Source organism: Bufo gargarizans, unplaced genomic scaffold (assembly GCF_014858855.1).
Source record: "Bufo gargarizans isolate SCDJY-AF-19 unplaced genomic scaffold, ASM1485885v1 fragScaff_scaffold_317_pilon, whole genome shotgun sequence".
NCBI classification, from domain to species: Eukaryota; Metazoa; Chordata; class Amphibia; order Anura; family Bufonidae; genus Bufo; species Bufo gargarizans.
In genome coordinates this window covers 70700-87585 of record NW_025334089.1, presented here as the reverse complement: position 1 = coordinate 87585, position 16886 = coordinate 70700, and the positions used below count along the sequence as shown (strand labels likewise).

Genomic DNA, 16886 nt, shown 5'->3' with positions numbered 1-16886 from the left:
ATCCTCCAGCGCTGGCTCGGCTATTGCCGTCCGCCCCATAGAAATGAATGAGAGCATGGGCCGCGCATGCGCAGTGCGCTCCCATTCACTTCTATGGCAGTAGCGCTTGGTGGTGGACACCCCAGGAAATCCGGTGTCCTCCAGCCACAGAGCTCCCTGCTTCGTTCTTGTTGTAGGTGCGGGTCCCACCGCTATCAGACAATGGGGGCATATCCTAGCGATATGCCCCCATTGTCTGAGATGGGAATACCCCTCTAAAGTAGAACTCCCGCCAAGGTTTTTCTTCTCTGATGTCATGTGACCAACTCTCTGATCCAAACCGACACAGGACAGGAAGTCGGTTACTTCTCTGATCCTCATTGAGGCTCCCATAGGACACAGAGAACCTGACCTCCTGTCCACACAGCTGAGGAGCAGAAGGGAGGTTATACCTCACAGGTACAGTAACTGGTAAGAAAGTCCCATCCACCACAGATCACATCATCTACCGTTCTAGCGGGTCACAGAAGGACATTTTTGGTGGGAGTTCTTCTTTAAAGCCAAATAAAACACAATAATTATGGTGATCGCTCTCAAATTTAATAAATGAAAAACAATGATAATGACACTAGAAACGCTTAAGAATGTAACAAACATACGCATGCTCGCACATTAAATATTGTGGGAAAAATACGTCATAAATGGTACATGCAAGTAGTTCATAAAATAACGGGGTGGTTTTCTAATCAGCTGAACTAAATCTTTATATTTGATTTACAAGTTCACATAAAGTGCATTCAGCCGTTATTGTGGCCAAGATGTTCTTAAAGGGGATGAAAAACAACCCTGACCCTGAATACTGTTCCCCAGTCACTGCCTGATTATAGTTTGCGGGTTACATGTCCGGACCTTAGTTTCTGTCTCTGATGGTGTGTCCTGTAATCAGCGCCTACACGGGTCCTACCTGCTTCTGGGTGGATACGAGTATTCGTGTTCCAGGATACGGCATTACATACCCGACCTAGGAGCTGCTGCTGTGTCAGTTTCTCCGCGCTGGTCAGGCAGACGCCGGCATATCACGTGGTCTGTGTCAGGAAGCAGGCTGTATCTCGCAGCAAAGTATCGCAGGAACTCGGGCGCTCCAATTTTTAGTAAGATTGATTTTAGTAGATCATCCGTATAAAGGCCTTTCCTTAGTCCGGTGGGAGTTCTCAGCTGGTTACGCCAGACGCGTTTCGGGGACCTCTTACCCCTTCCTCAGTGGCAGCTGATCTCCCATTTTTGGACTGGCTACTTATAGACTGCCCAGGATAGCCCACAGGTGTAGGGCGGATTAGGCTGCCCAGGATAGCCCACAGGTGTAGGGCGGATTAGGCTGCCCAGGATAGCCCACAGGTGTAGGGCGGATTAGGCTGCCCAGGATAGCCCACAGGTGTAGGGCGGATTAGGCTGCCCAGGATAGCCCACAGGTGTAGGGTGGATTAGGCTGCCCAAGATAGCCCACAGGTGTAGGGCGGATTGGGCTGCTCAGGATAGCCCACAGGTGTAGGGCGGATTAGGCTGCCCAGGATAGCCCACAGGTGTAGGGCGGATTAGGCTGCCCAGGATAGCCCACAGGTGTAGGGCGGATTGGGCTGCTCAGGATAGCCCACAGGTGTAGGGCGGATTAGGCTGCCCAGGATAGCCCACAGGTGTAGGGCGGATTAGGCTGCTCAGGATAGCCCACAGGTGTAGGGCGGATTAGGCTGCTCAGGATAGCCCACAGGTGTAGGGCGGATTTAGCAATCAAAAATTCAAAGGTTTAGCTCTGTTACCAGACATGCGGTTTTACTTGCGGTGAAAAACACGCAACCCCAAAAGATCACAGCCTAATCCGCCCTACACCTGTGGGCTATCCTGGGCAGCCTAATCCGCCCTACACCTGTGGGCTATCCTGGGCAGCCTAATCCGCCCTACACCTGTGGGCTATCCTGGGCAGCCTAATCCGCCCTACACCTGTGGGCTATCTTGGGCAGCCTAATCCGCCCTACACCTGTAGGCTATCCTGGGCAGCCTAATCCGCCCTACACCTGTGGGCTATCTTGGGCAGCCTAATCCTCCCTACACCTGTGGGCTATCCTGGGCAGCCTAATCCACCCTACACCTGTGGGCTATCCTGGGCAGCCTAATCCGCCCTACACCTGTGGGCTATCCTGGGCAGCCTAATCCGCCCTACACCTGTGGGCTATCTTGGGCAGCCTAATCCGCCCTACACCTGTAGGCTATCCTGGGCAGCCTAATCCGCCCTACACCTGTGGGCTATCTTGGGCAGCCTAATCCTCCCTACACCTGTGGGCTATCTTGGGCAGCCTAATCCTCCCTACACCTGTGGGCTATCCTGGGCAGCCTAATCCACCCTACACCTGTGGGCTATCCTGGGCAGCCTAATCCGCTCTACACCTGTGGGCTATCCTGGGCAGTCTATAAGTAGCCAGTCCAAAAATGGGAGATCAGCTGCCACTGAGGAAGGGGTAAGAGGTCCCCGAAACGCGTCTGGCGTAACCAGCTGAGAACTCCCACCGGACTAAGGAAAGGCCTTTATACGGATGATCTACTAAAATCAATCTTACTAAAAATTGGAGCGCCCGAGTTCCTGCGATACTTTGCTGCGAGATACAGCCTGCTTCCTGACACAGACCACGTGATATGCCGGCGTCTGCCTGACCAGCGCGGAGAAACTGACACAGCAGCAGCTCCTAGGTCGGGTATGTAATGCCGTATCCTGGAACACGAATACTCGTATCCACCCAGAAGCAGGTAGGACCCGTGTAGGCGCTGATTACAGGACACACCATCAGAGACAGAAACTAAGGTCCGGACATGTAACCCGCACACAGACTATAATCAGGCAGTGACTGGGGAACAGTATTCAGGGTCAGGGTTGTTTTTCATCCCCTTTAAGAACATCTTGGCCACAATAACGGCTGAATGCACTTTATGTGAACTTGTAAATCAAATATAAAGATTTAGTTCAGCTGATTAGAAAACCACCCCGTTATTTTATGAACTACTTGCATGTACCATTTATGACGTATTTTTCCCACAATATTGCATATGTTTGTTACATTCTTAAGCGTTTCTAGTGTCATTACGATTGTTTTTCATTTCTTACATTTGAGTGCGATCACCATAATTACTGTGTTTTATTGGAGCCCCACATGCAGAGCGCCAGTCCAGTCATCGCACTATTCCTCTCTGTACGGGTGATGCAGCCATCGGCGCGCCTGTTCCCTGTCACATAACAGCTATTCCAACGACTTTTTTCTCAAACACAATATTTATTGCCCTGATTGTGACATTTGAAGCCCCCCTGATGCCCCCTACAGTAGGAACTACCAAAAGCCACCCCATTTCGTTAACTACAGGATAAGGTGACAGTTTTCTTGGTATTTTTTAAGGGCACATATGATGTTTGATTGATTTTACGCTTTTCTGAGGCATGGTAACCACCAAATTGCCGCTTCTGGCACTGTTTTTGTTTATTTTTTACGGAGTTCTCCAGACAGGATAGATCATGTGTTGTTTTTATAGAGCAGGTTGATACGGACGTGACAATACCAAATATGTGTATTTTCATATTTGTTATTTCCATTTTATACAATAAAAGCATTTTTTGAAAACAAAAATCATGTTTTTTGTGTCTCCATTTTCTGAAATCAACGTTTCTTTTATTTTTCTGACGATCGTCTTGTGTAGGGACTCGGTTTTTGTAGGAAAAGCGGACATTTTTATTGTTACCATTTTTGGATACATATGATTTTTTGATCATTCAGTATTACACTTTATGGGGCAAAGTGACCCAAAAAAATTATTGTTTTAGCACAGTTTTTTTTAGTACTTTTTTACGGTATTCACCTTACAGGGTAGATCATGTGACATCTTTATAGAGCAAGTTGTTACGGAAGCAGCAATACCTAATATGTTTACTTTTTCAAATTTATTTAAGCTTTAAGATTTTTTTTTTTAAATCATGTTTTTGTGTCTGCGTTTTCTGAAAACCATATTCTTTACATTTTTGGGCCGATTGTCTTATTAGGTGCTCATTTTTTGCGGGATGTGGTGACGGTTTGATTGGTACTATATGTACATATGTTTTTTTATTGCTTGGTATTAACACTCTTTGTGATGTAAGGTGACAATCTAAGGGGGTAAATCATGTGACATTTTTATAGAGCCGGTCATTACGGACACAGCGATACCTAATATGTCTTTTTTTTACTTTTTATTATACATGATTTTATGGTGAAAAGGTGTTTTTTTTTTTTTTTTTTACTAATTTTTATTATTAAAAAAACTTTTCTTTTCACTTTTGATTTTTGGCCTACTCTGGGACTTCAACTTGTCAGGGTTTGATCCCTGTTTCAATGCAGTACAATACAGTGACGCAGCGATGCTTGTGCCGACGCCGGCGGATGCAGCTGCGCCCGTGCTGCTCCTGCATTCGCCCGATCAGATCACGGACATGCACGTGGAGATGCGTCAAGAGATGGCATTTCCTCACATACATGGACGTGAAAATGCGGGAAGAGGTTAACTTTTTATTACAAATATGGAGCAATTTTCTCTGAAAAGGGTAATAGCGGATCTGGATTTTCTCTCTGCTCCGTCAGCAGCTCATCTGACAGACTCCTTATCTCTGCTCTCTGACGTTATAGACACTCATCTCACTGATTATGAATCTCAGTAAAACCCTCACCCTTATACTTCAATGAAATTTTCTTATCTTTTTCTTTTTATTAATTTTTTGTCTTTTCATTTTAGTTTTTTATTTATTTTTTGTCTTTTTATTTTTATTATTTTATTTTTTATTTTGACTTCTACTTTTGTTGTTTTAGGGTTATTTATCAGCTGTGGGGATTTGCTCTGGTAGACAGGTTAGCGGACGCGGTATAGAGGCAAGGAACCAGGTTGTAAATCAAACTTCAGTGTTTTACTCACACTCAGTAAATATAACAGTCTTGGTGCTTGTTCAACCACAACAAAAACAAAACAATGTTCACCTGGAATCCTAGGTGCCGGTTCACACCTGGCTGAATGCTCAGCCACAGAATAGTTCACTGGCAGGCTTCCCGGCGGCCTGCATGCCGTTTTGCAGTCTTCAGCATAAAGGCCTCCACAGCTTCACTGTCAGATGGAGGATAATCCACACCACCTGACAGTGCTGACAGCTTTCATAGGCCTGCCAAGACCCGGCTTGGAACCTGGGGAGTAGCCACCCACCCAGCACTTTGGCTACTCCCAGTAAGAGCCGTCCCGGGTACCGAGTGGCATAGTCCAGGACTACCAATATGTGTTGGTGCCCTCTAGCGGACTTCGGTACTGGGCCTATGAGATCCATAGCGATCCACTCGAATGGAACCTCAATAACCGGGAGAGGGACCAGGGGACTATGGAAATGTGGCTGGGGGCTGGTTATCTGGCAGGTTGGGCAAGACTTGCAGTACTCTTCCACCTCTCTGAACACACTGGGCCAGTAGAACCGCTGTAGAATCCGGTCCTGCGTTTTCTGCTGGCCCAGGTGTCCCCCAAGAACATGTTGGTGGGCTAACTCCAACACGAGCTTGCGATACGCCTTGGGTACCACCAACTGTTCAATATGCTCACCCCGTAGTTGATTTACCCGGTACGGCATCTCCTGTTGAACCACAAAACGGGGGAACATAGACTCGGCCCCCGGTTGTTGCAGCTTACCCTCAACTACTACCACATTTTCCCAGGCCCGAGACAGAGTCGTCTCCGGGTGCTATGCTGTACCAAAATTGTCTCCAGAGACGCTGAGGACTGCCAACTCCGGACCCGGCAGCAAATCCTCCACGTCTCCCACCATTACATTCAGTGGGGTTGGCTCCCCCCCTTCCACCGCAGTGGCGGCCACCCCTACTGCTGGTCCTTCCGCCTCAGGTTCTCAGGGTTCTGGTTTCCCCCCTGAGCATGGCCATTCTATTGGGGCTACTCCTGCCCCAAGGGTATCGGTGACTCTCGCCTCAGGCCACACTGACGGGAAACCGGGGAAGTCTCTCACAATTATTAGTTCATAATGTAACTTTGTGGCGACGGCCACTTCATGAGTCCACCAGCCGGCCACCGTGAATAGAGATACCAGGGCGGTAGGATTGTCCTTTAAGTCTCCATGGATGCACACAACGCCGACTTTCCGGCCAGTATACTCGGCGGGCCGCACCAGGACAGCTCTTACCAGGCTCCCCAAGTCCAGCAGCGCCACCGCCAGGGTATCTCCCACTTACACCTGTCTATTGTTTCGGGGGTAACGGTTGCACACAGCCTCCTCGCATACATTGAGTGGCAGTAGCCATAGTTAGTGTTCATGGGTTCCCCCTGATGGGGACGGTCGGCCCTTATGTGACCAGGCTCTTGACACCGCCAACAGACCATCAGAGCTGGGTCTTTAGGGAGTATATCCCGAGCGAGTTTTGGTAGCACTGGCCGCTTGGATGGAGATTTCCGGGGTTCAACTGGCCCCCTCCCAAAAGAACCCCCCTGTAGATTTCTGGTGGCCTCATAGCGCTCTACCAGGTTCACCATCTCTAGGGCATTACCAGAGGACACCTGGCCGATCCAGTGCTGGAGAGGGTATGGCAAAGCCCTCCAGAACACATCAGCCAACAGACAGTCCAACATAGCAGTGGTGTTACGACTATGGTTTGGTCGTGACTCTTTGTGTCGCATGCAGTTGTCAGCGGTCTGTTTGTTGTCTACCGCAGGTGAGGGCAGTTAGTATGTTGTCTCACGTGTGGTTGCCGCTGGCAACATTATGTTTGTTGGCAGTGTAGCAGCCTGAGCTGGTTGCTAGGCGGCTCAATGTCAAGGCATGCGGTTGCATCTAGCAACATGTGTTTGTATGTGTTCACTTTCTATGTCTGGTGTGCACGGGATTTAGTTGTGTGTGCATTTCCCCTTTAAGTGACACTTACCTTGTCTGGTGTTGGAAGGGTTAACTCCTTTCCTAGTATGTGTGTGTGGGTGTGGCCTGTAGCTGAGGGGTACTCCAGCCATGCTCTATGCTGGAGTCATCCTCCTGGTCTTTATGTGCCATCGATCCAGTGAGGGCCTCCCTTGTGGTCAAAAATATATGTGTATGATGTTAAGAAGATGTTTTTATGCTCTCTATGTTGTTTTCAGCTATGGGTGTCCTGGGTACCTGTGTGAGTTGTGTGTGTGCTGTGTCCTTAATGTTTGAGTGGACATCAGTACTTGTGCACTGGTTCCAGTCAGCGTGTCTGTGGCAGGTAGGTGTGGTACTGGTTTACCTCACCTGCCATATCCATATGCTGTATATGTTTCCCCTCTCCTTGCTCCTTGGCCAGTGAGACTCCTGTTCGTCCGTGTCTAGGAGGAACAGGTCGTCTTACCCTGCTCCTAGTCCAGGGATTTCCTGAGGGCTAGTAGAGACCCTAGGTTCCGGAGTATGAGCCCTCCTACCATCTGGGTTGGTTCATACGGTTAGGAGTCGGGGTCCGAATTAAAGACGAGCTAGGAGGTGACCTGCTCCCTGATCCTGTCATCCTGACCTAGCAGCTATCCTTATCCTATTGACATTGCACGGTTGAGGGTTTCCCCCATCCTCAGCCGTGACAAGTGGGACTCGACACTGGGACAGTACGTCAGGCTGCAGCCATTTTTGCAACCGGTGTAGCAGATCATAATACTGCGCTCTGGCGGGTTCAGCCGGGTTAAATTCCCACTGATGCACCCGCTGGGCCTGGACCAATACATTCACCCCCAGTCTTGCCAGAATCTCACTCTTTACGGTCGGATAGTCGGACGCTTGATCATCTGGTAAGTCGAAATACACCTGCTGGGGTACAGACACCAGGAACGGAGCTACGACCTCAGCCCATTGGTCTCGGGGTAACTTCTCTCTCACGGCCACCTTTTCGAATACCGTCATATAGGTCTCAACGTCGTCTGAGGGGGCGGGATCGCCGCACGGACAGCTTTCCGGAGATCGTGGACATTCTGGGACGCTCCTGCCACTTGTAACGCCATCACATGCTGTAATAGCAGCTGGTTGGTTTCCTGCTGCTGCTTGTTAGCCTCCTGCTGCTGCAAGTTAGCCTCGATGAGGACCTTTACGACCACCTCCATTTTGTCAGGGGACACGTGTCGTAACCTTGCCGGCTTGATATAGGACATACACCCAGGCCCGGGAAAAAAAAACTAAAACTTTTCGGCCTTCAGGTCAGCCTCACTGCATATGCTCAGCCACAGAATAGTTCACTGGCAGGCTTCCAGGCGGCCTGCACGCCTGTTTGCAGCCTTCAGCCTAGAGGACTCCACAACTTTACTGTGAGATGGAGGATAATCCACACCACCTGACAGTGCTGACTGCTTTCATAAGCCTGCCAAGACCGGGCCTGGAATGTGGGGAGTAGCCACCCACCCAGCACTTTGGCTACTCCCTGTAAGAGCCGTCCCGGATCAGCTTTAGAGCCATACTAACCAGCTCAAGTGTCAGACTGCAATCTGCTATACTGAGACTTCAGGAAAAAAAAACGTCTCTTACCTCACCGAGGCCAGGAACCTCGGTGACACGTACCGACCATCAATGATGGCCCCTTGTTCCTTCCTACACAGCGTATTATGTTTGTTTCTCATCTAGAATCATATAATAGCAACAAGTAAAGAAATCACAAATAGAATATTAAAACGCATTATGTGAATGACGCTCTGTTATCGTGGGTAATAGTCATGTTCACACGGTATCCATATATAGTGATGCAGTGGTCCAGGTAAACGGTGCAACCGTGGATTGTCATTTAATGCAACGCAACATGAAAATGCAATATGTAAACCATGTTCTATTTAATATCAGCAAATGAGGTCGATCCGGACCACAGATTATCAGGACATTGATTAAACTTCCACAATTCAGGTGGATCCAGCCCAGAGATTTGATTTTACTTGAACCAGTTTAAATATGAGGTCCCAGTATTCATTTCAGATTTTAGACCACTGAGGAAGGGACATACGTGTTCCGAAACGCGTCTGGTGGCGGTCGTGTGCGGACAGTGTGGACGGGGATCTATCGCTGATACAGCAAAGAAAATCTATCAGCTGAAGTCAGCGTTCCGGCGATTTCAAAGCGCAAGCGCCCAGAACATTACAGCGGAGAACGGCATAACGGAGACCCACAGCGAGAGGCTGAAAAGCTCCACAAGGTCGTGAGTGGCAGAGACGACAAGCTACATCTGGTGTGGATGCAAATAAGTGTCCTCTGAATGCAATTGATACATTGGATCTTCCTGTGATTTGCAAATATGGATTCAATGAGCGCCTATCAGCGTGTGCATATGTGAATCTGCATCAACTGCAATCAGGTGTACTTATCCAAATAGACCCGTGATATAGTGTCACGTACCGTATGGCCAGAGCTCAACCTGTCTACATCATGGGAGATATATAAAACTACATATCACCGAACCACAGGTCGAATATTAACTAACTGCACACGGAAAACGCATTTGTTTTATCTTTATTTTTGTTTTGTTGTATATGCGTGAGCGCCGCATTTAATTGGGACTATTAATATAATACAAGGACCAGGACCGCTATCATATTTGGGGATTATTATTATTATTTTACTATATGCTATATTTTATTAAAGTATTTATATATACTGTATATGTATGTAGTATTAGCGAAGAAAAAGCCCTTGCAAACTACTGAGAGACAGCCATATGTATTTTCTATAAAGGTTTATTAGATGACAGGCACAGTTAACCCTTTTTATTATTATTATTATTTATTATTATAGCGCCATTCCTTCCCTGGCGCTGTACATATGATAAGCGGCGCACATATGATAAGCGGTGCACATACATAATACAGACAATTGCACTAATCATAAACAAGACGAGTTACAGACTGGTACAGAAGGAGAGAGGGCCCTGCCCGTGAGGGCTTACAATCTACATGGTATGGGAGAAGGACACAGTAGGTGCGGGTGAAGCGGGTCATGGCGGTATAGAGGCAGCAGGGTCACTGGTTGTCGGCTTGTCTGAAGAGGTGGGTTTTCAGGTTTCTTTTGAAGGATTCCACTGTAGGTGAGAGTCTGATATGTTGGGGCAGCGAGTTCCAGAGTATGGGGGATGCACGGGAGAAATCCTGGAGTCGATTGTGGGAAGAGGCGATAAGAGGAGAGAAGAGAAGGAGGTCTTGTGAGGATCGGAGAGTGCGTGTGGGGGTGTATCGGGAAATAAGCTCAGAGATGTAGGGAGGGGACAGGTTGTGGACGGCCTTGTATGTATTTGTAAGTACTTTGAACTGAATTCGCAGGGCAATGGGGAGCCAGTGAAGGGATTGGCAAAGGGGAGAGGCAGAGGAATAACAGGGTGAGAGGTGGATTAGTCGGGCAGCAGAGCGGAGGATAGATTGGAGGGGTGCGAGAGTGCTAGATGGAAGGCCACAGAGGAGAATGTTGCAGTAGTCTAGGCGGGAGATAATGAGGGCATGTACAAGTATTTTCGCAGATTCAAAGTTAAGGAAAGCGCGGATGCGGGAGATGTTTTTGAGTTGCAGGCGGCAGGTGGTGGAAAGGGCTTGATGTGCGGTCAGAAAGAAAGGGCAGAATCCAAGGTCACTTGTCACAGCTACTATCTCTGGCTGTGACCTTCCGTCCTTGCTCATTTGGCGCTCCTCGCTGAAGTTTTGTTTCTGTGTGTTATTTGTGGTTCTGTATGGGTTAACTCCCCTGTGTTCCTATTAGGAGTCCTCTGTCTGCTCCATGGGTGTGGCCTCTCTGCTGCACCCATGGAACCTGTATATAAGGCTGAGGTTTCCTCAGTTCTGTGTCAGCTCTCCTGGTGTGTGGTCTTGTCCTGCTCCTAGTTTGTACCCACTCTTCCATGCTGCTGACCCATGGGATCCATGTCTGTCTGTGCTCTGTGGGTTGCCTACCCACGTCCTCTTTCCTGTGTTTCTGTTATCTGCTCTGCCAGTTATGTTTGAGTTACCTTGTGTGTATTCATGTCTCTGTTCAGCAAGCCCTTGCTGCAGAGTGCGGCCACGCAGTATACCACTGGTGGAGCTAGTCCTTCTCTGCTCATTGTCACTCCTGTTTCCTTGCTATGAACTTCTGCTTGTGTTTTTAGTTGCCTGCTTGTATTTGCCTGTTTGTTATGTTTGCCTATGTGCCGTCGGTACCTTCTGGTACCTGTTGTCCGTCTGCTCCTGTTGTCACTGTCTAGTTCACGCTCCAGAGTGGACCCTGGCAACTCCCTGCGGCAAAGCCTAACCCTACCATCTGGGGCCCTACTGAATACCAGGAGTTGCTCAGTTACGCCCCTCTGGGGGTTTTCCTCCCACTGTGCGGACGGTACATAGAGCTCTCTATTTCCCTCTGATTCTGTTTGTGCAATAAACTCTGTTGTGTCTGTACCTGATTTCCATTTGTTTATTGCTTGACGACGCGGAGGTCTCTCCTGGGACCTCCAACTCGTGACATCACTCCAAGGCAGCGGACGTGGTTGATAGGGGAGTGTGTGCAGCCATTGATCATGATAGATAGGTCTGTTGGGGGGGTTGAACAAGATGGGGGAAAGATTATGAATTCTGTCTTATCCATGTTAAGTTTAAGAAAGTGAGAGGCGAAGAAGGATGATATGGAAGATAGACATTGTGGGATTCTAGATAGTAAGGTGGTGATGTCTGGACCAGAGGGGTAGATTTGTGTGTCATCAGTGTAGGAGTGATACTGAAAGCCATAGGACTTGTAGATAGAGAAGAGCAGGGGTCCTAGGACAGAGCCTTGCGGGAAACCAACAGAGAGGGAATGAGACGCGGAGGTGGTGCGGGAGTGGGAGACACTAAACATCCGGTCTGTGAGGTGTGATGTGATCCAGGAGAGGGCCAGGTCAGTGATGCCAAGAGATGAGAGAGTTTGCAACAGAAGGGAGTGGTCAACAGTGTCAAAGGCAGAGGACAGGTCAAGGAGAAGGAGGACAGAGTAATGTAGAAGGCAGAGGACAGGTCAAGGAGAAGGAGGACAGAGTAATGTAGAAGGCAGAGGACAGGTCAAGGAGGAGGAGGACAGAGTAATGTAGAAGGCAGAGGACAGGTCAAGGAGGAGGAGGACAAAGTAATGTAGAAGGCAGAGGACAGGTCAAGGAGGAGGAGGACAGAGTAATGTAGAAGGCAGAGGACAGGTCAAGGAGGAGGAGGACAGAGTAATGTAGAAGGCAGAGGACAGGTCAAGGAGGAGGAGGACAGAGTAATGTAGAAGGCAGAGGACAGGTCAAGGAGGAGGAGGACAGAGTAATGTAGAAGGCAGAGGACAGGTCAAGGAGGAGGAGGACAGAGTAATGTAGAAGGCAGAGGACAGGTCAAGGAGGAGGAGGACAGAGTATTGTTTCTTGGTTTTGGCTGTCAGTAGGTCATTGGTGACTTTGGTAAGGGCAGTCTCAGTTGAGTGGTGGGGTCGGAAGCCAGATTGTAGGCGGTCAAAGAGGGAGCAGGAGGAGAGGTGGGAGGACAGTTCTGAATGGACATGTTGCTCAAGTAGCTTTGAGGCATACGGAAGAAGTGATATGGGGCGATACCTGGATAAGGAAGATGGGTCCAGTGAAGGCTTTTTGAGGATGGGTATTAACCCTTTGTGACAGAACGGATCAATATTTTTAATAATGACCAATTTAAAAATTGATTTTTAGCCCAAAATGAGTAAAATGCAATCATAAAACAATTGCCTCCAGAGGTGTACAGGGCCTTTAAGTGACAGATTGTTGCTCTTGTTTTTATTTTCAATTCTTTTTTATCTACATGATTATGGGCGGCCATCTTGCCTGGACTGCTGCCTTGTTAACGACAGTTCAGAGGTTTGCTTTGCAGCAGCCACATGGACCATAGGAACCTGTAGTCTGACGATAACTAATGAACATTTAAGGGAAAATATAATGGGCATGCTCTGTGACCTGTGCAGGGAAGGGGAGGATGTGAGCTGTGACCACCACCTATGTTACTTATATATATAGGTATGATTGTGATGATAATGAGATGACTGCTACAGAACAGGAAGTCTTTACAAGGCCGGAGTGAGAAGGCAGCCCATGATCTGACAAGGATCTACTTATTGACTTTGTGTATCGGACTTTCACCAGAGTAATCAGACATTTGTCATTTCTCTTTCTTTGGTGGCAGGCAGGACAATCAATGGAGGAACCATCATACATGGTGAGTAGAGTCCAGTTGTGGATAATGCCTATGGGTTTAGCATGGCATCACAATAAGATCTGTCATAGGATCACTCTGTGGGGTCCTTGGAGGTGGAGCGACCACCAAAGACCATGTCCTGCAGAAACTTCAGTGGGAACCTATTTAAAGGGAAACTTGTCTTTAAGGCTGTGTTCACATCTGCATTGTGGCTCTTAGCACTCCACCGGTCACATGACTCACCTGAGGGACTGACGGACCCCCGACTTACTTTGGGATCTTTCGGGCTTTGTTGACCTGTCTGATGATATCTCTGATGGTGGCTCAGAACGGATATGAACAGAGTCTTATGGCAATCTATCAATTGTCTCCCCATGAAGCCAGGTAGATGGCGGGAGGTGGGGGTGAACCCATCAACACAGTGATGAAGCCCACGGAATCACGCAGTGACCTGATGGATGAGCAGAGAACGGCTTCACACCAGCTCTGCACTGGCTTCTGGAGTTGGTCACATTTGGGAGCAATTTGCCCCTTTTTCTCTTTTTGAGGTTTTTTCATCACATTTTAAAAGTGCCAGTAAGAGTGGGTGTGGCTTATCAGGGAGGGTGTGGCCTCCTACAAGTCGCCAGATTTACGTTTATGTCAGATATTGGTGACAACCAAAAGATGCCCCAAATCTATGCATGGCCCGTATTTCCTCCAGTTTACCTTGGATTAAGACCGATGTACAAAACACTCAATAAATCTGCTCCATCCTGCAGAGAACGTGACGGCAAAACAACGAAAACCGCTAATGCTAATTAGTAGGAAATATACTTTACTGATACTTAGAAACACACGAGAGGTCGGCCATTAAAGCAGATTGTAAGGATACAAATAGTGTTGATCGAGCATGCTCGGCCGAACACTTTTTTGACTCGAGCATCGCAGTGTTCGGCCGAGAACTGTGTTTGCTCAAACCAGTGTATTTAAATCAAATTTAGCCTCTATTTCTGAAAAGTTTCTGCTGGGATTTGAACTCACAACCTTCTACATTAGAGGCAAGAACCTTAACCACTGAGCTATAAAACTGAAAGATAAACGGTGTAAGAAAAGCCTCATAGTAGTTTTTCGTGTAGTGAGTATTCCTCTACAGCAGAAGTATCATTTTATATTTAGTGCAGGTTAACATGCAGCTCTATAGCATAGTGGTTAAGGTTCTTGGCTCTAATGTAGAAGGTTGTGAGTTCAAATCCCAGCAGAAACATTTCAGAAATAGATTTATGTAGAGAAAAGCGGATAACAGGGAGGCTGACTTGCTGACTATCAGGAAAGGCTGCTCTAATCCTGAAATGTCTCACCCAGGCATCAAGTTAAATAGTTACAATTAAGGATTGGCGCTCTATTTCTGGGATAAAAAAAATTATTATAAAAAATACTATTTTATTAGTGGGTGTCACCCATGTAAGATATAAAACATGAAATAGCACTCAGTGTACAAAACTAGATGAGATATAACTACTGATCTACAATAGATACTAACAGACAATACGGCGTATTCATAACTCTGAGACAACGATCACATAGACAATATGGCGCGATGGACAATATCTATCGTGGGCTCCAAATTCCAGGATTAAGGTAAATAGAATATTTAATACAGATTCCAGTCCTGAGTAAATTGTCCGCTGGTTTATCTTCAATAGTCTTTAAATTGTGGGCAACATATATTCTATTGCTCCCAACACCAAAGGCAGTGACCAGCTATAGATGTGCAGCCCGGCCGAGGTCACATGTAAAACCTACCAAATCTTTATTGTTACATACAAAACATAATAATAAAAACCATATATACGGCAATGAGGACGCAGGAAAGACACTGGACCGCTGGTGATGTAGCAATATAATAAATGCAGTGAATCCCATCCACCCCTGACAAGTGCAAGTAGGTATCAAGTCAGTAGGTGATAATAAAGGGCATAAAAATGCGGATAAACGTGGGAAAAATAACTCCAGACCAGTAGATCCCGACCCCGACGCGCGTTTCGCTTCTTCAGGGGATCCCCCTTATTGTTCATCGATGCTTTAAATACCGTAGATGAGTTGTGAGTAAAACATGGATCGGGATTGAATTGATCTTATTACGGTGACTGGATTTCACCGCCGATGTCCGACGCTGTTGCTCTATGTCCACATTACTATTTCCTGCCTATTTTATTGGAGTGATTTGCCCTTCATTTAAAATCTCCGGGGACAGAAAACAAATCACTTTACAACATACGACCCTAACCCTCCCTCCATATGGAATATACGTCCCAGAAGGGTTAGAACATATCCCACATGTAAGAGCAAACTAACCGTATAACTAGGCGTCATCAACGCGGTATGGGGCGGGGCTCCGCTAAAGCTATTTCAGCTCTTGTACTTCATTAACGTCTTCTTAAAAAACAATTCTTATGGATTACTATGCAAAATAATTACAAATATTTGAAAATATTTATAATAATTAAAAAATAATTATGCAAAATAATTTTATCATTTAAATATTTTTTATTATTTAGTATAGTAATCGGTAAGATCACTGCTTGCACATTGTTTTCAGTCTGTTGTCACTAGATATATATTCATCTAGCTCAGGCATGCTCAACCTGCGGCCCTCCAGCTGTTGCAAAACTACAACTCCCAGCATGCCCGAAGAGCCTACAGCTATCAGTCTACAGTAGGCCATTGTGGGAGTTGTAGTTTTACAACAGCTGGAGGGCCGCATGTTCCCTGATCTAGCTGTTGTACCCAGTAGTGTTCAAAGTCAAAGCCGATATGATAAGATTCCTGGTGCAATCCCTGAGGATTCCTGGTGCAATCCCTGATGGGCAGCAGCCTGCAGATGAGCCACTGGCTTGGTTACAATCCTACGTTATGTCTCAAGGCCTGTTTTAAGGTTCAGACAATGACTTTTAGGACGGCTCCGCGTTCTTCTCTGGAGAGACATTGGCAGAGTTGAATGCCCTCGTGTTACTCTATCCATATAAAGGTCTTCCTTATATTTTTATCTCAGGTCTTACATTTTATTGTTTTTGCGGTTGTTTATGAATAATTTCTACATTTATCTTGCAGGGTTTGCAGTTCAGATATGAGGAGACATACACAGAGCTGAAAGCATAAGATAAAAGGCGGACTCCAGCCTGGACACTGAGTGGAGTCCACTGTGACCTCCACCCCCCCACCCCAGGTCCTGCTTCTGGAACCGGAGAGGCCAAGCTGTATCTGCTGTATATAGAGCTGGAATGAAGGGACATGCTGGCCGCCGGACAATGCTGTTCACTGTAAAGGGGGGTTCTGGGAAATAAATACGGACGACCTCCAGTATGCTTAGGATGGGTCATCATTAAGGATGAGCGATAAAGTTCGGACTGAACCGGGTTCGGTCTGAACTTTTCAATTTTATTGAACGACAGACAAACCCGAATCTTTTAAGGTTTTTTCTTGACAAATACACTACAACGGAGTGTAGCATCATTTTAGTGCACGTCGGTTGGAAAAAACTAGGGAGGAAGAAGACGGGTGATCACATGACCCTGAGAGGAGGAAGTAGGGGGAAGGGCTTGCCCTGATTGGCTCCTAGAGCGACAGACAGCCTGGATGAGCCAATCAGTGCTGCGGCAGGCAGGGAGGTTCCCTAGCAGAACGGCGTTCTGTACTGGGCTGTGAATTCGGGTGTCGGC

General features: G+C 47.2%; 1 protein-coding gene across 1 annotated transcript in view; it reads left to right on the top strand.

Moving 5' to 3' along the window:
• Positions 1 to 16527, top strand: part of LOC122922384 (carcinoembryonic antigen-related cell adhesion molecule 2-like) — a 60752-nt gene extending 44225 nt beyond the window's left edge. The window contains exons 7-8 of the mRNA XM_044272976.1: positions 13174 to 13206; positions 16279 to 16527. Of these exons, the coding sequence (XP_044128911.1) occupies positions 13174 to 13206; positions 16279 to 16326 (81 nt within the window). The 3' untranslated portion in view covers positions 16327 to 16527. The remainder of the gene's footprint in view (positions 1 to 13173; positions 13207 to 16278) is intronic.
• The last annotated feature ends 359 nt before the right edge of the window (positions 16528 to 16886 follow it).